Below are 22,544 nucleotides of genomic sequence, written 5' to 3'. Positions count from 1 at the left end.
TTGGAAACAGATAATAATCAGAAGGGGCAAGATCTGGCGAGTAAGGTGGGTGGTCAATGCAGTGAAACCCTAGGTCCCTCAGAAAATCCATTTTCTGCCAGCCTTGTGGACGGGAGCATTGTCCTGCAAGAACAAGATACATCGTGCCAACTTTCCCAGGCGCTTTGCTTTAATAGCGTCCTTTACCTTAGCCAGCAGACTGCAGTAATACTCTGCACTTATGGTTTGGCCCTTTGGAAGGTAATCTGAGAGCAAAACACCATTCTTATCCCACAATATTGAGGCAAGCACCTTCCCCGCAGACTTTTGTGCTTTGAATTTTTTGGGCCTTGGAGATCCTGAGTGGCGCCACTCGCATGACTGCTGTTTGGTTTCCGGCTCAAAGTAATGCAACCACGTTTCATCCTGGGTAACAAGCCAATTCAAAAAATCGTCCTTGGAGTTCGCAAAATCACCTGCGATGATCTCACACGTTCGCGTTTCTGATCCGCGTCCAAACATTTCGGAATCCATTTCGTAGAAAACTTGCGCATGTCCAACTGATCATGGATTATTGACCCAACGCGTTCTTTGGATATGCGCACTTTGTCAGCTATCTCCTGAAGCGAAATCCTTCTGTTTCTCAAAATCAGGTCATGAATCTGGTCCACTTTTTACGGAGTTGACACTGACACTGGCCTGCCACACCTGTCACCATCTTCTGTTGAAAATTCACCACGCTTGAAGTTCGCACACCATTTCTTCACAGTGGAGTATGAAGGGCACTGTCCACCCAATGTGTCTAGCATGCAACCATGGATTTCCTTGGGCGACTTCTGTTGCAGGAAGAAGAACTTCATTACATCTCGCAACTCCTCTTTGGTGAATTTCACATCTGGCTCCGCTATGGTTCATTCAATTACCTGTAAAATAAAAACCGTTCATGGTAGAATCGTGAAATTCGGTACTTAAACATATACAAAATCAACATTTCACATGACATCAATTACATCAAGGTAGTACATTCGGAAGGGGGTCGGGCCGAGAACTTATCAGCCGACCCTCGTATGTGTACTAATAAGATGCCACCGTTGATTTAGAGAATTGCGTTATATCCTGCACATGTAAGTTCAAATAAAATTAAGGTTAAGGCTCAATAAGCTTTACTATGATTGCCTTTGTATTTTATTTGTTTGTTTATCGGGTGACGCAATTTTATATCGAGTTTCAGCCACGAGAGAATTCAGATGCGTTTTCACTCGAATAATTTGGAAGTCCTCTCCGCTGGTCTAATGGTAGCCCTCTCCGCAGATCTACTGGCTAGCGCGTGTGTTTTTCATATACATGATCCTGGGTTCGATTTCCAATGAGAGAGCATATGTGGAATTTTAAAATTTACAATCATTGTGTGTTCGTGTTTCTGTCGTATTAAATAATATGAAATGAAGTGGAGAGAAATAAATTAAGTAAAAATAGTGGTAGTTTGGGAAATAAAGTTAAAAGGAATGTTCGGTTAATCGGTTAACTTAAGAAAAAATATGGCCAGCGCGTGCGCCTTTGGTGCACATGGTCTCCGGTTTGATCCCAGCGAGAGCACAAAAATTAATACAATCTTAATTTTCAAGAAGAAGAATTATGAAAATTTACGGCCCTGTGAATCAGGGTTTGAAAAAACCCGGGTATTTTTGAAAAAGCCCAACCTTCCTGGGCCCATATGGGTTTTTCGGGTATTTTCGGGTTTAATTGTTTTTTTCGAAATATTTCAATGTCTTTGGGGTAAAAGTGTCCAAATTTGATTTATATTTCAAGACTGTCATTGTTGCAACTTGCAATAATATTCTGTTCACTACTGTTTTGAAAAAATGGCCGCCATTTTGAAATTTTACATTGAATCGAAGAGAAAATCTACACGGCAAATTTAGAACGTCCTGCTTCTATCCTCAAAATTTAAACTTAAAAGTCCGAAAATCGCACCCTGTAGCGTGGATACCCTCTAGCTGAAAAATGGCCGCCATTTTGAAATTTTACGTTGGATGGCCGCCAAAATATATATAGAGCTAATTTAGTGTGTCTCGTGGTTCTACTCTGAATATTTCTATTCAAAAGACCCAAAATTGTGCCTTGTAATGTGGATACTCGCTATTTTGAAAAACAAAATTGCCGCCATTTTGAAATTTTACGTTGGTATACCGCCAAAATCTATACAGGAAATTTAGTGTGTCTCGTACTTGTACCCTGAAAATTTAAACCTAAAAGACCGAAAGTTGTACCCTGTAATGTGTGTTGGTACAGGCAGGCACACGAACAAGTGTAGATCAAGTCATCCCAGGAGCCTTAGTAACGTTCGCCAAATATGAATACCAAATATATTAATTTAAAACAAAGATATCATTCATGGCAAATATTTTACAGCGTAAAATAAATGGTTTTGGTTTTGAAGTTCACTTTGTGCGTTCAATTACGAGAATTTCCCTAGTACTAGCAAGACGGTTCTTTCCTGAAAATGAATTTAAAACAATTAACAAAGAGATAATTCACATTTTATAAAGTAAGTGTTTCAAACTGCCTTAAATTAAATTAAATATCTTCCAGCTTAAAATAAATAGTTTTACTGTTGAAGTATTCACTTCCGATGCTTTTTGCATTCAATTGTGGGAATTTCCCGAGCACTTCTTTCACGTGTTTTCCCCGAAAATGTAGTTTTCTTTACTGTACATCGACACTTCAACTAGTACGGAAGTTTGAATTCAGCACTTGAAATAGTAGGGTTACATTGTCTTCGGAACTCCGAGCATTAAGATTCTTAAATCTGACAAGAATTTTTACGCTATTGCTGGTGTTGATTCTACAGAATGCTTATTTGAAGAGTAGCAACTAATGACGGAACTAAACTACTGTTGTTGGAAAACAAAATTTTACGTAAGAATACTTGTGTTACCATCAAATGTATGAAATAATACAATGTATTTACATATTTCCTGCTGGTACAGCCACCTATGGCCTTAAACTCGTCAAATGTATGGGGGATAACGTCCCCCGGCGTCACCGAGTCGGCGAGCATACTATTAACGAAAAGTATTTTCTAAAATATAAAATTGCATATTTTACTTCAAGTAGGCTATAAACACAATCCATACATTAATTTGTTCTATACCTATCTCAAGCTAAAGTAAGCTTTTTTATCCGTTCAGTGCATTCAGAACGTTATATAGGTCTAACGTTGAATGTTGTTGTATACTTTAACATGAAAGCACCTAATTCGCCTAGTGATGAGCGCAAAAGTCTTGGTCTTGCAGTTTCTGCAAGAGTCTTGCCTGCAAGACCATGACCAGGAATCCCGATGCAAGACCAAGACCAAGACCATACCTGCAAGACTAAGAGTCTTGCAGAAGTACTCATACTACTTACTTTTTTATATAGATGTAAAAAGGAAGGGAAAAAATCATTACATCTTTCACTTGAATTTTTTGGCTTCAGTAAAAATTTCGCTAGAATGAATGTGTTCCCAGTAGCAATGCTATCCATGTGAGTAGATCTGCTCCTGTAGTATATAGGTCCAGTATGTTTTTCTGAATTGGTTGTTCCCGTTTTCTGTAGTTATTACTAGTTTTCAAACTACACAGGTGTCATTCTAATCAACGCTTGTTGCACACAAAGAAATATATCATTGGTGCTGAATTACGATGCATTCCTGCGTTTAGAAGATGACCGAGAACATAATATGAATTGTTACAACGTATAAGAACTTCAGTGTCTGATTTACTTTGGTCATCATTTGATTCATTTACGGCAGCCCATGATTGGATTTTGGGAAATCATACGAAGAATAGTTGTGTCCATAAGAAGAAGATAAGCAAAAAGTAAACTAAAACATGTTATGGCCACAGCGGGACAGTGGTAGAGCGTTTGCCTCTTGTGTACGGGGTCCCTTGTTCGATCCCAGATTGCGCCATGTGAGCTTTTTTGGTGTACAAACACCGTGCACGTGGGTTTTCTCAAGTTTTTCCCGTTTCATCCTACTTTCTTCATTCCACCATTTTATTAATTTCTCATTACCACCGTCTCCCTTAGCCTCGGTGCATAATCGTGGGACTTTAAACTAGATATATTGTTTCATTTCAAAACACGTTCGTGGTGTTCCTCTTCCAAAACTATAGAGAAATGTAGCATTGAACATCAGTAATTCCGTACAACACAGGTGCCGACTACATGGATATGGCCTTGGCTCAGAGGCTTAAGCATACGTTGAAATTTTTTAATGTGTGCTCATATCGAATTGTGCTTAAGAGTCTTCATCCCGGCGAAATTAAAATACCGCTAATTTTACAGTAATTATGTGATATCTTCAAATAGATAAAAGATAATCGAAATGTGGAACAAGAGCGCCCTAGACAATATTATTTTACATTAGAAACCGTTATCACGACTCATTATCTGCTTTCGATTTCGAGCCATTTTGAAAATCGTCATTTATTTTCGCGTTTCTAAACAGTTGAAAACGGAAAGCCACTAGGTGACTTGTGATAACGGTACCTCAAGCAAAATAATATTGTCTAGGGTGCTCTTGTTCCATATTTCAATTATCTTTTATCTATTTGAAGATATAACATAATTACTGTAAAATTAGCGGTATTTTAATTTCGCCGGGATGAAGACTCTTAATATCGAAATAGCATTTTCATGACATTGACAAAAACTTAGTGCATGTGACCGCAAGTTTGATTTCATGGTCGGATGCTTATACGTTGAATAATTGTTTATCAATATAACTTTTAGACTCCTTAGGTATACGGCCCATCGAGGATTGAGCGATGTAACATTATATAACAATAATTAAACCATATTCACAAGTGAGTGATTTTGTACAATTACCTCAAATAACTTGGAGTTTGATGCCGTTAGTTTGTATTTCTAATATACAGTAGGACAAAAGTATTGATATAAATTGAGTTTACACAAAAGACACAGTTGAGTCGTTTTCAGGTCTCACTCAAATTATTCTAAAATATTAAGAGGTTTGATTAATAATCATTATTATCTTAATTTTCTCTCTCTATTTTTTTGGCCAATATTTCTAAAAATATCATTATCATCATAGCTATTCTGCCATTATTGGCAAGTTACTTGCTGGAACTGAAAAGCTTCAATGTACGGTGGCATTAAGCTAGTCTCTTCGTCAATCTTCGTCAATGTTATTATCTTCCTCCAAATACTGTCTCCTTTACCTCTCCCTCTCTTTCCTTCCACCATACCCTCTAGCACGTCCCTCATAAGACAGTTCCTCCTAGGCCAATGTCCCAACCAGTTCCTCTTCCTCCTCTTAATTACATCTAAAATTCTTCTTTTCTCCTACTTCTACTATTTCTAATACCTTCTCATTCGTTTTCCCTTCAACCCAGTTAATTCTCTCCTTTTTTCTTCATGTCCATGTTTCAAAAGCCTCCATTTTTTTTTTTTCGCTTTTGCGTAATGTCCATGTGACTGGAATCAATAAAACAATTAGAAGTTTGTTCAATACAAAGATTAGATAATCGTGGTTGAAAAGAAAAAATCTGACGCCTTTAGAGTGTAAAAATAATTTTGCAATTCATGGTATTTCAGTAATCTGTTCCGTCTTGATTCTCTTTTATGCATCTCAGGAATAGCCTCCCCAGTTTGGGAACCAGTGGAGTGTTTGATCTGTTAAAAAATATAAAAAGGTTCGAAACGTTGTGATTTGTCTTATAAGTAATGAAGCGTGGGCATCCATTGAAGAAAAGGGTCGTCGCCTATGTTGTACACTGTCATCATACTTACAAGAAGGTAAACTATATTATATTTAGAAACATACGTTGTATTTCCGTTACTATTGGCGCATTATAGAATTTATTACCTCTTATATCCAGAGTATAATTTGACTTTGAAAAGCATAAGATTTGTTAAAAGCGACATGCAAGACTCTTACAAGCAAGACCAAGACCAAGACTGGGTGTGCAAGACCAAGGCCAAGACCACTCCGGTCTTGGCCTTGCATTTGCTCATCACTAAATTCGCTTAAGGAAGTCCAAGAGCTGATAAAAATCACTTTGAATGTGATCACCTTAGTTGTACCAATAATATACTAACAAAAATGTCAAAAACCCAGGTGGGTTTTGGGTTTTTTCAGGTGGGTCCAGCCCGAAAAAAACAGCGGGTTTTTTCGGGCTGGGCCCACTTGGGCAAACCCTGCTGTGAATGCTGACGGAAAATGGAGAATACGGAACAAGGAAATAGAAGAAATTCTAGAAGGACAAGACGTGGTGAAATTCATAAAAGTGCAACGCCTTCGATGGATGGGACATGCCGAATGCATGGACGATGAAAGAATGCCCAAGAAAATCATAAAGGAAAATATATATTCAGTAAAGAAAAGAGGATGACCTAAACTCAGATGGAGTGACAATGTGGTATCAGATCTAGACAGGATGGAAGAAGAAAGCGCAAAAAGACTAGAATGGAGGCGTGTTGTACAGGAGGCCAAAGCCCACCAAGCGCTGTAGAGCTGGATGGTAAGGTAATCATTCACTTTCATTAATCATCTGTCACCTTTTCCTTAAAGAGCATATTCGTGAGATGTTAAACTACAAAAATATGTTTCAATTTTTCGAAGGATGTTAAGTATTGGTGGAAGGGGGAGAAGTGAGGAAGAAATTTTCTCTGCACTTTTTAAAAGATTATCGAATTGTAAAGCTTGATTTCGAGATATAACTTTTAAAATTTTATTAGAGTGCATCTTTCTTTGAGGATTATCGAAATCCAGCACTTTGGTAGAGTTGGAATAAAAACATTTGGTAAAACATTAGTGAATGAGTGGTGGAAGCTTAAGTATCATTGCTTCAGCACACAACAAATTCACAAATGTTAATTATGAGGACATAAATTCCCCCTCGACTCCCTGTGAATTTACCTCTGGTTTTGGCACTCAAGTGGCAAATAATTAATTCTGTTAACTGTTTTAACACAGAGCGTAGTTTTGAAACATGAGATCCTAGAGTTACCACTGTGTTTGTCTTTCTAAAGATAATAACGGTAACACATATTTCTACTGAACATTTTTTTTTAATGGCATTTGTCGTTTGACTTGAAAGAGCTGAGTTTAGCCTGGAAGCACAGGGTGCTCATAGCTTAAACGTGCCATATGTACGGTCTTGTTTAATAAAACCTGCCTCTCCCGCCCTCCCTGAAAACCGCGAGTTCACAGATATCCACAGATAGAATTCAATCAAAGGCAAATAAGCTTTAACAAGTTGTGATGTTTATCTGAAATTAAAGTATTAAAATGTGCTATATACGAATGCAAGAGAATAGGTGCTATTTTCTTCTTTCTTTCTTCCTTTTAAACAATACTGAACTTACATATCTAACATTTGCAACCATCTTCTTTATGAATTGGTATAAGAAAGACCGCGAGTTTCGACCATTTATTTTTTATCACTACTATCTTCGAGCAATGAGATAACACATACCCTACACGTCCTCTTATGTATTCGTCGATCTTTATGATTTTCAACATCTTTGTCAACATTGTTTTCCTACAACCAAAACTACTCTTTAACCATCCATACGTAAAATGAAATATTATACGCGTCATTACTCTATATTCACAATCACGGTACAAAACACTCAGTACCTTTATGAAGTTTTCTAATACTAGAAATTACAATTTAAAAATACTAACCAAATTATCCGACGTAGGGAGTCCTAACCTCTTTCGTTCTTCATTCCACATCAACTCCTGAATTTTCATCTGTTCCTCCTGAGGAAGATCTTCCATAGCCCGCGAAGCATCAATCTGTCGCAGATCAATCTTAGGTTCATTTGTGAATAAAGCATCCCACCAGCGCTCCTGACTCTTCTCTAAATGTATCTTTGAAAACAAAGTTACATTTCAATCACAGCTAAACTATACTGATTAGTAGAAATATATTTATAATTTTATGTGTATTCTTTGATTTATACTTTATTTATTTACTTCAAAAATAAAATAGAATAAAAAAAGAAACTACTTCTCAAATGAGTTTCAAAAACTTTCTCTACAGTAAAAATAGTAAAAATAACCTGATATACAGGGTGTCTCAAAGCAACACGACAACGTTTGGGAGGTGATTCCTGACACTAAGATAAGATAAAAATTATAGAACATCCTGGGTGCACAAATGCTTCCTTTCGGAGTTGTAGGCTGTCGAAAACATGAAATTTAGAGATCCATAGCTCCAAAACTATGGGACCTACCGTAGTCGCGTCAAGACTTCACTTAGGAACTAGTGTGTGCCCTATTCAAATATCCAAGTTTTAGAATCCTAAGGTATTCACGCAACCGTTTTATAGAGGAAGTAGGTTCCACAGTTTTGGAGCTATGGATCTTCAAAGTTCATTTTTTCATGTTTTCGGCAGCCTATAACTCCGAAAGGAAGCATTTGTGCACCCAGACCTGTCTTATCTTGGTGTCAGGAATCACCTCTCCAACGTTGTCGTGTTGTTTTGAAACATCCTGTAGAATTGTAATTAGTATTACGTTTATATGATAAGAAGCAATTACTTAGCAATCTATAGGTCTCGTACTAAATAAATTTTCCGAAAGGGTAGGAAGGTAGGAAACCTCTGAGAATATTTCAACTAGTATAGGAAGTTGTTACTCCCTGCAATTCATGGAAGATCGAAATGAGTTTGAACTAGACGTCACTAATATAAATATAATCTTTATACTTCGCACATTCACTAAAAACACATTCAAACTCCTACAGCAACCAGGGAACTAAGAAAACGTAAAATGAATTTCAGTTACCAAACGAACAAGGATACCTCGATATGTGATTGCGAAGAATAATACCTCTAATAATTGCTTTAATGACATAATCGCTATAATATAGCAGCAACACGTGTACTGCAGTCGTTCAACAGACAGCGAGGAAAAAGTACTGCTATCGTTTAACAGACAAAGAGGATAAAGTAACACGCACATATATTCTTAATTTTATTCCACGGAACTTTATATTGTAACCAGGCATATTGTTTTTCCAATCTATGATAGTAAGTCTGAGGATGATGAGACCATGGAATATTTACATCCAGAGAATCATGTCTAGAGGACATAGGTTCGCAGGAGAAAAAAAAACTAGGTTGATAAAGCATGACAAATATAGAGAAGTATGTTGAAAGGAATCGATGCCATGAATGAATGTGCCAAGACACCAATTGTTATTTGAACAATTACTAATGTTAATGTTCAGATTTGCTCAATCAAATGGTAAATTAAAATCATTAAACATGACTACATCACTTAAGAGAAAGGGTAGCAAGAACATGACTCCAGCAAATATATGGGAGAAATTTTGAGTTTCAATAGTAATATTACGCAAGAGTTTTCTGTTAGATAAAAAGTTTCGCCTCTAGTCATATTTAGTTAGATCACAACCTAATTTGCCTGACAATTTTTATAAATGTACATCATGGCCTTATCACCACGATCATTTTCAGGTTATTACAATATGACACAAATGAAAACTCACTGTTGTGAACACTTTAATTTAACTAACTCTTTGTAAAAATCAGGCAACCATAATTAATACTTCTACTAATATTACTGTATAAACATTTTTATGCAATAAGTTTTTCATCTCTCCTCAAAATAATATAAACCATTACCAACTAATGACCTGTAATGATATAAAAGAATCATTGAGATTCAGAAAGTAGCATTTCTGAATACGTCCAAAGGTTCAAACAATATGTCATTTGAGTCAAAAGCTCCCCCACACTCTTTAAACTCATTTATAGGTGGATATCTTAATATTCTAGCGAAGACACATTACCAATTAGTGAGTCGGGTAGTTGTGAATTGTCTGCGTTGGAGCCATGTTAAAATATAGGGTCACTTGATAGTGTAGAGAGCTTGAACATAGTGTGATAGTGACAGAAAACAGAATGAGACGGGTGAGTCAATAACAGTGCAGGAGGGCGAAACTAAAACAAATAAAGAGAAAAACTTGTATAATACAGGGAAGAAAAAAAATCAAAAATAAATTAACGAACAACAAAAAAATGAATGATAATTAAAAACTTATAAAGGAAAATGGATTTAGTGCAGAGCACAAAGTATGTAAAAAATAATCATTAAAACAAAAAAGAAATTGATACAGATTAAAAAAGAAAAGGACGAAAGAAATACGAAATAGAATGGTTGCAACGAAGAAAGGTCTTAAATCCTTTTCAGTTTTTGGCACACTATGTATTTAAAAATCCTACAGCACACCTTAATAAATAGTTTTTTTAAAATAACTTTACTTTTTTTAAATACTTTCTTTAATACTTTGTATATTTGATCATAAAGGAACATACCTATGGAACTACAACTGCCTATCAAATAGCGAAAAACAACTATTATTACCTGCAGAAAGTATGTAATTAGTATTACAAGCAGGGTTTTTTTTTTTTTTTTTTAAATTTATTATTAGGTTTGGGACTGGAAATGTTTCTTCCATCTTTCTCGATCTTCAGCTTCCTCTTTTAACTCCCAATATTTTATTCTATTTTTCAAATCATGGATCAATTGTGTTCGTCTTATTCCTACAACTCGCATTCCTTCCATCTTCCTTCTATGGAGGTATAAAGTTCACAATTTTTTCGTAAGACGTGTCCAATCCAATTGGCCTTCCTGCGAAGATGCTGGCTAAAAGTGTCCTCTTCTCTCCTATCCGTTTTAAAACATTTTCGTTTGTTACCCTCTCTGTCTATTTTATCTTTTCCATCTTCCCCCAACATTTCGAAGCTCTTTAAATAAATATTTCTTCTCTAACGGTTTATGGATAACATATAGTAAGAAAACTTCAGCTTTAATCTTCCTTACTTAGGAAACCTCAATTTAGGTAAAACATACTACCTTAATATATCTTAATAAGGTTGCTAAGGCTAACATCACTATAAGCATTACGCTCATAGAATCATTATGATGTATTGTTTTCCATAGAATCATTATAATGTATTATTATGATATGTTATTTTCCATCTAACACCTCCTTTATTTAAATACTCAAAATACTGACACAACCACAAATCCTAATTGACTATCAAAAGCTCAAAGCATAGATCATACCATTCTCAAACATCATATTATATAATTCTTTGAATCTCCACTTGTTTATTCTATTTTAATACAACACGAGATATCTGACTAACTAAATGTTGACTGGACCATCTACTTACAAGATATGTATCACCGTTTAAAGCACTTCTGGCCAATGCACAAACACCAGACTTACCATTCCTCAACATTACCTTTGTGAAACATATAAACGATAATCTTTACTATAAAGTTTGCATTATATTCCGTAATGTCCTAACTTTCTCCTGGCACACTACTGGATCTGTCGCGACGCATGGTTTGTAAGTGGCTTAAGTACGGTATTACAGGCGGTTCAGATCAAGGGAAGGATGAATAGGACGGAAATAGAAACTGACAACTGACTAAAGTTGGCTGTGTTCTGTTGTTGAAGGTATAAGGTTGTCCCGAGTCTTTGGTTATTTTTTGGGTTAGGGAAGTTTGGGTAGTTAACCTATATCGGCAACGTAAGTTGTAGAAGGAAAAACTGGAAAGTTGTTTCGTAATGATACGCTTTTGCAAGTGAGTTCCAGACTCAAAAAGGGAAGTAAGAAGTCAATAAAGGGAAGGATGCGGTTCATTTTGCGGATATCTGAATGGAAACGGAAAAGTCAAAATTCTATTGCAGCAGCTACATATCTAACAATCGTGCAAAGGTAGATTATTAGTGTGAATGAATAAATAAAAGAAAAAGGAATAGAAGAAAAAAATAAGCAGTGTACAAAAAATCTAAAATAGACGTCTCAGTAGTTTCGAAAAATTCAGCTTCTAGACAGGGATATGAACAACTTCTATGATATTTTATGTTCGCATTTTGTATTCATTAAATGGTCAAACTGACAAGTGAGGTAACAATCGAACCATTTAAAATGAATTTTTGAAGATGATAACACTTGGGTAGACCTGGGTTTTTAACATTTTACTTTGATCGAAATGTATATCACAAAAAACGAGAACCTACAAATATGCCTTTCGAATGTTTTCCATAAACGTTTCTTCAGAAAACAGACATTTTAACTAGTAAAATACATATTCAACTAGTAAAATTTGTACAAAAAAAAATGCTTAATGGACCTTTTAAAAATATACTTTTTCTTAAAAAAAAGAAAGAAAGAGGGAGAAAAAGAGAGAGAAATGTCTTTGAGGCGAGCTGAGTCCTTTTGTAAAAATAGAATATTATTGTAGCTGGGAAACTGAGTAACTTCTTTACGTCAAAGTAGAATATTATCGTAGCTGGGAAATTGAGTAACTTCTTTAGGCCAAGTTTGTTCCATACAAACGATAAAAACTGCTGCCTGTTTTGTTTATGCAAAAAAGATCGTGTGCTTTGAAGGTACGTATATACCCTAAGGGAAAACTACTAGCAGACGATCCAACACGAATGCCTATTTGCATAGTCTAGGATGTTAAACTGAAGGATTTCCTATTCACATAGTCTACAGGTCACGCATTCGTAAACTATGGAGCATCGTAATCAATTGGTGAGAAAGTTACTACTCTCGTTGAATACGGCGGTATGAGTCTGACCCAACCTGTCCAATAGTTCGGTGTTACCTGGTGGAAGTACATTTTTTGTTTTTACTAACAAGTAACATATAGTATATATATTTTTAAAAAATCATTCTTATTTGTAATTTTGTATGTAATATATTAGCAATGACGACATTCTAACGAGCAAGGAGAGTACCCACGTGGCAATGTTGTTTAGAAGAAAGATTGAAATCCACACTATCAACAAAGTAAATAAATAATATAAAGAAAGAAACAAAAAAGAAAAATAAGAAAGGCAAGTAGATAAACTGCCAATAAAAAGTAAAGGAAATGAATAAAAAATTCACAAAATAATGAAACTAATAAACATAAAATAGTGAGAACAAGATTCGCAAATTTTTGAATAAAAATTCACTTTACAAATTATGTCCAAATTCTCATTCCTTATCATTAGTTAACCTAAAATACACCTATTGCAGTAATTTTACGACAACAGTGTTGCCAGGGGCCGCGTTTCTGTCAAAAACCACCCACTTTATGAACTTGCATTAAATAGCCTTTTTATATGGCAACACTGCATCAACCTTGTCACATTTTCGCACCAATGGATAAATGTTGATGCATACTGTACATATACACAGGTATTCACTCACAGGAAACAAGTTTTCTGCAACTGAATATTGATTTTCTTCATTTTGCACATTTTTTTATTTTACACTTATGGTAATTTCTTTCGTTACTACACAAAAACATTACAAGTTCCAGCATTGGTCTAGTCATGATCTCGAAAATATCTACATAGAACATGCTTACATTTGTTTCAAGTATCAGGTGTTTATCATTCTTAGATCAAAAGATATACGCAATCAAACTTTGGGTTACACAACTTTATGGACATACTGAATATACAGGGTGGCCCAAAAGTAGGTATACAGTCCCGTACTGATCAATTCGATGGGTATACGGACAAAGGTGATATGTCCATGCCGTAATTTTTGCAGGTGGCAACATTCAATGCATCTCACAAATCAGAGGTTCATGCAAAACTTTGTTTTTATTAATGGAATATTTACTGGAGATTCTATTGTTTTTATGTAATGTGCACCAATTCCAAAAATACTTCGGGTATTATCCACATCAGCCAAAACCTGACTTTCGAAGAAAAATGGACATATCACCTTTGTGCAGATACCCATCGAATTCATTGCTTTTTATACCATTTCTTATTGTTATCCATCAGGTAGACTTAGTTTCTTTATTATTTGTTCTTAATGCCTTTTTACTTGTATCTTAAGCTCGGAAGAGCCGAAGCAAATAAAATTATAAACTAGAATGTTATACTTGATCAATGCAGGAATGTATACCTACTTTTGGGCTACCCTGTATATATATATATATATATAGTTCGTTCAATAATGATTGGCACTCCCCCCTATAACTGGTACCAAGTAGCAGTTTGAAATGTTTGTTGATGTATGCAATAAGATAAACTATCAACCCCCACTAAATGGTTTTGTTTCTTTCCGTAGGTAGCACATTGTAGCAGCAGTTGTTCCAACTTGCCAGGACGCTGGTGGACAGCGAAAAGACAGCATGGAAGCAGACACACATGGTGGACAGTGTGGATTCTCGGGAGGGAAGGAGTGAATACTTCAGACATCCACAACAGATTATTAGCCGTATGTGGGGACACAGCACCAAGTCGCAGATCCGTGTTTCGTTGGGTATCCGAATTTAAAGAAGGCAAAGACAGAGCTGCAAAAAACAAAAGCACTGGGCGTCCTGCAACTGCACGCAGACCAAGCAATGCCGCGCGAGTGAGTGATTTGATAATGGAGCACAGGAGAATCACGTTTGATGAACTAGAGAAAGAAACAGGTCTATTACGGGGTTCCCTCTACACTCATTCATTTGTGTTTGAAGTTGCACAAGGTGTGTGCATAATGGGTGCCTCATGACCTCACCACTGCACAGAAACAAAAGCGTGTGGAGATTTGCCAGCAGTTGATGCAACAGTACAGTGAAAATCCGACCGAGTTCTTTGAGCGTCTGATCACCGTCGACGAAACTTGGTTCCTCTACGAGACTCCAGAAAAGAAACGCCAGTCCATGGAATGGAGGAATACTGGAAGCCCTCGTCTCAAGAAGGCACGGATGGGACTATTCGAGCGGAAACAAATGGCGACCGTTTTCTGGGATCACGAAGGGATACTGCTGGTGGAATGGCTCCCTCCCAATACGTCCATCGACAGTGAGAGCTAATGCAGTTCACTGCATAGACTCCGCCGACGCATCCAACAACGCCGACAAGCAAAATGGGGAAGTGGCGTTCTTCTCCAACACGACAATGCACGGCCACATGTCAGTCGCCAGATAATTGCCACAGTGCATGAACTAGAGTTTAGTGTACTGCCGCATCCTCCATATTCGCCGGATCTAGCTCCTAGCGACTATGTTTTATTCGACACAATGAAAGAGGGCATGAGAGGAAGTAAAAGTTCAATACAAATGATGAACTCTACGCATTTGTTCGCCAGTGGCAGAGAGAGACCCCTCAAAGAATGGATTGCTACACAAATAAGGAAGCTTCCAGAACGGTGGCAAAGGTGCATAGACATTGCCGGGGAATATATACAAACAAAATTGCAACTCTCTCTCGTGTATATCTTTGTGTTCAAAGCAATTAGCCGTACCTGTTCTTTGCAAGAAAAGAATATTTATGCAAAATATTTGATATTATAACTGAACTTCTTTCTTTTCCCTTAGGATGCGTGTTTGAATTTTTAAAATGAAATTATAAAACTCAGCTTAGCCTAACTGCTAACTACTTTCCAAAATTAATTTGTAAAAATTCAGACGTTTCCCGTGATAGTGAGAGAGACAACATCGATATATTTTTTACATATTAAGAAAAAATTATAGAAATTGCCCCCTTCTTCCTTCCTCCTTAGAAGCGGAGTTTTAGGAAACACTCGAGTTTATATTTCAAGTTTCAACTTCTTAACATGAGAGCTCGTAAGATACTCTGAACCCCCTCTCCCCCTTAGGATACGCATTTTAATGAGAATGACATGTTAAATATCCCAGTTCAATGTATGTGCACTGTGGCCGCACAAATTCTTCAGCACAGTCCTTATTCTGCTCGTCGCTATTCAACCGCTTTACATGTAACCCCTACAATCACTCGCTGCATCTTATATGAAGATTTCATGTTCCATCTCTTTAAAATCAAATACAGCAATAATTTCTTCCTTGAAATTTGAATCAACAGAGTAAATTTTGCAAAAAATTGTTACGAATGATTTAAAAAACATAAAATAAAAGAAGAAAACGCCCCGATTTTTATAGTGTGAGGTCGGTGGCTGAGAAACAACATACTTTAAATAGCTCCACAGGAAAAAAAAATGCATGGTGATAAATCAAGTACCCATTCAATGTCTTCAAAACGAGAGATGATATGATGCGAAAACATTCATCCGATGAGTGAAATCGAATTTCATGCTGTGTGGGCTAATTAGGTTAGATTACTTCACTTGTCGCGGAATCAAGATATATCATAAGAAAGATTTTAATGTATTCTACAGGGGCTTAAAGGCTGGGGTAGTAATGTCAAAACTCAGTATCACACGAATCCCTGAGTTGAGAGATAAAACTCGGCAGAGACTCTTCATTAGAAACAAGGGAATACTTGTTTCACCATGTTCGAAAATTCGCTTCCATTCGAAAAGGGAAAATGGGTATTGTATCTAAATTTCTCTTGATTAAATAAACTCTTAATTAAAAATAAGGAAATACGTGTTTCAGTGTTTCTAAAAATTCCATTCCTAAAGGTGGAAAGGAGATAATATCCTATATAAAGTTTCCTTTCTTTATTCAGAAAATGCGTAATCTAAGGATGCTGAAGTTGAAGGTGTGAGACTCGTATATAAACTTTCAATTAAAAGTAAGGGAATATATGTTTCAGTTTTCGGAAATATCCCTCCTAAGGAAGAAAAAGAGAAAATTTCTAAAATATTCAAATTTCTCCTTTATTCTGAGTGTCCAATATTGGGATTTGCTTAAGTTAGTGGTGCGCTCTTTGATACACAACCTGCTCATTGAAAATGCGTGATTCAGCATTTTCGAAAATTCGAAATCTGGAGAGGAATAAGGAGAACAACTTCTATAATATTCAGATTTTCAGTTTTATATTTATTACAATACTTGCTGTAGGCAGAACAACACTTCTGTCAGTATTGATATAATTCAGTGACAATTTATTTTCCTACACAATGATTCCCCCTGCGCGAAATACTTAAGAATTACTTTTTAGGATGAAGATCTTTTCATATTGCTTTCTAAGAGTAAGCGTTAGACTGTGCTGTATTGAAGTTTCGCGTCCCTTTCAACACCGAAGTTATATGGAACTTGAATCTACCGCTTAAAATAGAATCCAAACCACATGAGCTCCCGCCGGGAATCGAACATGAATTTCTCGCACCGAAGTAAACATTACAAAAAAGAGGAGCTGATTTTCTTTAATACATATGTTTTAATGTACTATATTACATAGCTATGATATATTTACGTATTGACAGGATTCGAAACCATGTCAAAGTAAACATTGGTGCACGAATCCGTTACGTTATTCACTAGGACAAGAGTGCAAAGGTATTAATCTCTTTCGTTTGTTTCTGTTACTGTTCTGTTGATGGTGTACTTTCCACAAGCTTGAATCTGGTATCATGTAGTATGCTAGTTTTTGATTTTTATCTTCTTTTCTGTTACATTTTGATCGTTTTCTACATGTCATTTGAATATTTACTTGGAGACAATGTTCAAATGATCTATTTCTATTAGAGAATATGCATGTTGCTCTGTAACACAATAAAAGGAAAATCGATTTCCGTTGTAATCAGAATCGAGGAATTTAAGGATCTAGGTTCAACTCTGGAAGGCACTCTCGGTTTTCGTGACCAGAAATGTACGCAGAAGACAGTCTGTGTTTGTGATCAGAAGTGTACACAGAAGTTCATCAATTTTCGGCAAGTGATAATCCATCATTATGATAATGCGCTAGGGTCTTTTTGTTTTCTTCAAAGCTTTCTTTAGAATATCTAAGGTGATTCCGCTTTCTCTTGGTACTTCTTTGCTCTATGTTCTTTATAGCACGTAAACCTTTGCTTGCAAGGTTTTTCTTGTTCTTCTTAAGTTTTTATTACTTCATGTCCATCACTAGAAGATAACTTGCTATAGATTGTTTAATCTCCTTCCACATTTTTTCGCTCTTTGTTTATTTGTGTACGTGTGTTCATTGACTATGAAAAAGCGTTCTATTTGGTAAGAACTATGTTCCTAAAGCAAATGGTGTCAAAGGAGGTTATATCAAACGTACAGAGAACTTTTATAATCAAGCCAGTGCGAATACTTTTTTTTTTTTTTTTTTTTTTTAAACTGCATAGTGAAGGAGCGCGACTAAGTGACAGTATTTTTCCGAAGTTTTTACAACTGTCACTGGATATTTAACTGCACTGAATTGTACTCAGCTAAAGCGAGTATCTTTTCTCGAGGATCATGGAGGCTTAACACATGTGAAATCTTTGTTTTACGTTCTACAGTTGTGCCGGTTAGGCTAGAGACGATGATGATGAGAAATGAACGAAATGGTGGAATTAAGAAATGGGAGAAAACGGAAGAACTCCGAGAAAACCCACGCATATGGTGTCTGTCGAACACAAAGTTCACTGAGCATGAGGAACCACATGTACCAGAGGTGAACGCTCTACCATTGAGCCACCGCAGCACGGCTTAACACATATTATGCAATAAGTTCTTCATGTGCTTATAACTTCAGTATCAGTATACATTTTAATTCTATACAAAATAAGGATCTTACGTAGCAACGTACTAATTAAAAAAAAAAAAAAAAAAAAAAAAAAAAAAATTATGTGAGGGTACAACAAAATTATTCATTTCCTCTTAAAATTATGTTATGTGTAAAGTGCATTTACACAAATATTACCTATTTCAAATTAGATACTTTTATTTCACAGATATGGGCCAGTATTAATATCTCCTTGGTATTACTCTTGACTTGTTCTTTAGCCTCTTTTAGACAACTATTATTGAGTCCATGCGCAGTTCATTGTTACCAAATCAAGTGTCCATATACATGTATGATTTTTTAATTTGCAGTTTTTCATAAATGAACAAAACTTGTATAAGGAAATTTAAGAGTAATAAAAAATATGGAATCTGTACTTTTATAAATAGTTACTTCTGTGAACTTTTCTGTTATGTATTTGAATGAATAATATTATATGTTACAAGAATAAACTATTCTTGTTAATGAAATTGCTAACAATGATATCCCATTCCTTGTCTAAATTCCATTGGTAGTATGTTTTGGATCCTTTGTCCTAGTTAAAAAGCTTGATAAACGTTCCTTTCAATAATTGATATCGAACGGTGTAAAACTCTGATATCCAGCACTTCATATTTAGTTTGTAGCTTGGCAATCCAAAAATAGTTTCTCTATCTTCTCGTGACTCCTTTAAGTGTTCTTTCAACTAGTATTAATATGCTTCTTAGTCATACCGATATAATCATCCTGGCATGAAAATGATCTCATAAATGCCACTTGACGAGTTTTCATCAACGAAATAGCATTTGCATTTGTCCACACATCTTTCCAAATTATTAAGTGGTTTCAGAGTGACTTTTATGTTATGTTTAATTGCAATTTTTCATAATCTGTAGTACGGCCGCTACGTCTCTGGCTCTGACAGTTCTGCACGTGGACAAAACAATGTTGCCAATTTGTCGTGGGTTTAACCACACACACTAACAATAAACAGAAAAAGCTAGCAAATACAATCGAAATGAATTGCTTAATGAATTTTCGTGGATTCCTCGAAACTTTTTCACTATTCTTAACAGGACACCCAAACACACAAAAAGAAAAGAAGAAAACACAAAGTCGCAATAACCGAACACACTCTCGAAGTACTTTTCACTCAACTATGCGCAAACAAAGCGAAGAACACGGAGCAACAACAACGTCTGGTTTCCATGCCAACGCGGCGACAGCTCGATCACTTATTGTGAATTATGTGTGTGTGTCAGTGTCGTACTAAACCTCGCTTTTTTTTTTTCGCATAGCTGTCAGAGCCAGCGATACAGCGGCCGTAGTATAAAGAATAGGTTTGAGAATAACGGAAAAATAATACGTTTACCTACTTGGTTGTCCTCTTTCTTAGAAAAATTTTCCCTCTTTTAAACTTTCAACAATATTATACTTCTTTCGCTGTCAACTTTCAATTGCAACTCTAAACTTACCATTAATAAGACCTAAATTGGTAATATAATCAATTTCTTCATTTAAATCAGCCAGTAAAGTCACTAATATATACGTTCTAGTGAACATGTTAATCGAAATATTCGCCTTAACTTTTTTTTTTTTTTTTTTTAATGTCCTGACTTTTTATGCACATAGTATTTACTAAAGATACAGTTCTATAAATTTTTGACTGAAATTTGTTGTGCGGTGTACAAGCAGTAAGATCTAGGAAATTAACAGAATTACTTCCTTCCGATTCCAGCGTAAATTTAATTTTAAAATTTATTTGTTCTAGTTAATCCAAAAGAAAACGCATATCGTCAGTATACTGAAAATATTCGATATACTTGAATTCTGGATTCTCCAAAATACAGGGTTCAAAGATACTTATTCCTATATTGAGAATATTGGGAACAGTAGGCTTCTCATGGTTAACATGTCTTTGCCAAAACACTCGTCTTCGAATTTGTTAACAGTTTATTGCTGTAATACGTTTATTACTCCGACTTCTCTGCTTAATACAAACTTCGCTGTAAATACAAAACATAAAAGTTCTCAGAAATAACCATTTATAATATATTATAAATTCTCTATTTTTTTATTACTCCGAAATTTCCTTGTACTAGTTTTGTTAATTTATAGAAAAAGTGTAAACTGAAACACTCACTTATATGTATGAACACTTGATTTGATAACAATGAACTGCGCATGGGCTCCATAATAGTTGTGTACAGGAGATGTAGATTACCATGCAAGAATAATACCAAGGAGATTAATACTGGCATCTGTATGTAAAATAAAAATATCTAATTTGATATGGGTCATATTTGTGTAAGTGCATTATACACAACATAATTTTAAGGAGAAGGAATATTAACGAAATGGAGGAAACATTGTGTACCACGGAAAGGAATAGTTTTGCTAAGTCACACACACACACACACGTTTACTGATACTGAAATTATAAGAACGTGAAGAATTTATTGCATAAGCCTCCATGATTGTCAGAAAAAGGATACTCGCTAATGTATCCGAAATACTAGAAAGTATTTCAGTTTCCAGGAATACAATTAGATGAATACTAATGTTTATCTTGAAATATTTATTCAATATGCTCTATCAACCAATGTATTCAGCTACCTCATTGCAATTCAGAAGTCAGAACATACCTTGACATTTCTAGTTTCCTAGAGGTAAATACCCTGCTATGATGATATTTTATGTATATTAATAGTATAAAATTGTACTATATACTAATAAGAATATTGTGCTTAGTGGTTACAGTCCAATTTAACATATTCTAACCGTGGACGTTCGTTTTAAGGTATAAGGTAAATGCAATAATAATTTAACATTTCACTTAATCATTAAAAGAACCACTTAAAGACGATTTCTAATATTCCAGAAGGTATATTAAAAGGAATATTCAGGAATATTCAACGTGTACAAAATGTTAAAATCACCTGAACATGCTTTCCCGGAAGAAGACTCCACACAGATTCCTCTCGATTTGTCCTATAGCATAGTTCTCCTTCAACTAACACTTGCTTATCATCATTCTTCTTCACAGATACACACAAACGATTTGATTCAATCTGTACATGTAAATCTCTAGCTTTCGTAACGGTCTCTGGAACTGTTACTTGTATGTCCAAATCGGCAATAGTTTGTGACCAACGGTATCCGTCTCTCACTGCGCCATTGTAACTGTCACCTGTACTTTGAAAAGCTGTTTGGTCGTTTGTTTTAATGCTGAAACACGATTAAATATGAAATCTATTTAAAAACTATTCATAATGCAGACTACAAAGAAAAATCTTCGTACAAATTATTATTACATACCTTGCATGTATTTTCAGTAGCTTGATCAACAATGTTAAACGTTTAACAATTCTGCATACTTCTCACGAAACATACAGTAATGTTTACCAACATGGGGCCACCTTTGTTTGTTTCCAAGAATATTTATGCATTCCATTTTTCAGTTACTGGTACAATAATTTACTTTGTGTGAGCATGCTCTTTAATACTACAGAAAATATCATTACGTTACTTGAAAATCTATAAGAAAGTTGATTAATGGTTTAATTTTAAACAAAGCTGCACTAACGAGCAAACCAACGAGCAAACAGAACATTTCTCTATGTACAACTTAAGCGTGTAATTGGATTTTGTACATTTCACTACTTAAACACATGTTAAATTCATTTTTGAAGCATTAAATAAATATATGTAGCTTCGCAGTTCTCCTTTTCAACACCTATCATACATTAGAAAACAAAATTGATTTACACTCATATAATTACGACGTTCACATCAGATTAAGTTATTTAATCTACATTAATAAGAGAATTACACCTACCTGTTATTTTTCAATTTCTTTTCACTATTTGAATTATCTTCGGGTGCAACGTTATTCGTCATTTCTTTCTGATCGTCAGAACCCAGTGTCGCGGACATTCTATCTGTTAACGTCGTCATAGGTGCTGAAGATAAAGTATCACCCTGCCCTGTAGTTTCTGAGTTATCTATCTCTATTTCTTCAATTGCGGCTGGTACAGATTCGTCTCCGAGATACCTAAGAAGAGTAATTTTGTATTAAATAATCTTCAACATGGAATATATAAAGTAAATTCACTA

General features: G+C 35.4%; 1 protein-coding gene across 1 annotated transcript in view; it reads right to left on the bottom strand.

Moving 5' to 3' along the window:
• Positions 1-22,544, bottom strand: part of LOC145664471 (nudC domain-containing protein 3) — a 59,829-nt gene that overhangs the window by 4,907 nt on the left and 32,378 nt on the right. Inside the window, exons 3-5 of the mRNA XM_081731171.1 lie at positions 22,267-22,482; positions 21,368-21,656; positions 7,676-7,864 (exon numbers count right to left, since the gene is read on the bottom strand). Coding sequence (XP_081587297.1) covers positions 7,676-7,864; positions 21,368-21,656; positions 22,267-22,482 — 694 coding nt within the window. The remainder of the gene's footprint in view (positions 1-7,675; positions 7,865-21,367; positions 21,657-22,266; positions 22,483-22,544) is intronic.

The sequence above is a fragment of the Thermobia domestica genome, chromosome 11 (assembly GCF_964235325.1).
Source record: "Thermobia domestica chromosome 11, izTheDome1.hap1.1, whole genome shotgun sequence".
Lineage (NCBI taxonomy): Eukaryota > Metazoa > Arthropoda > Insecta > Zygentoma > Lepismatidae > Thermobia > Thermobia domestica.
Note: the sequence above shows the minus strand (reverse complement) of the source record. Positions and strands in the feature narration are given on the sequence as shown.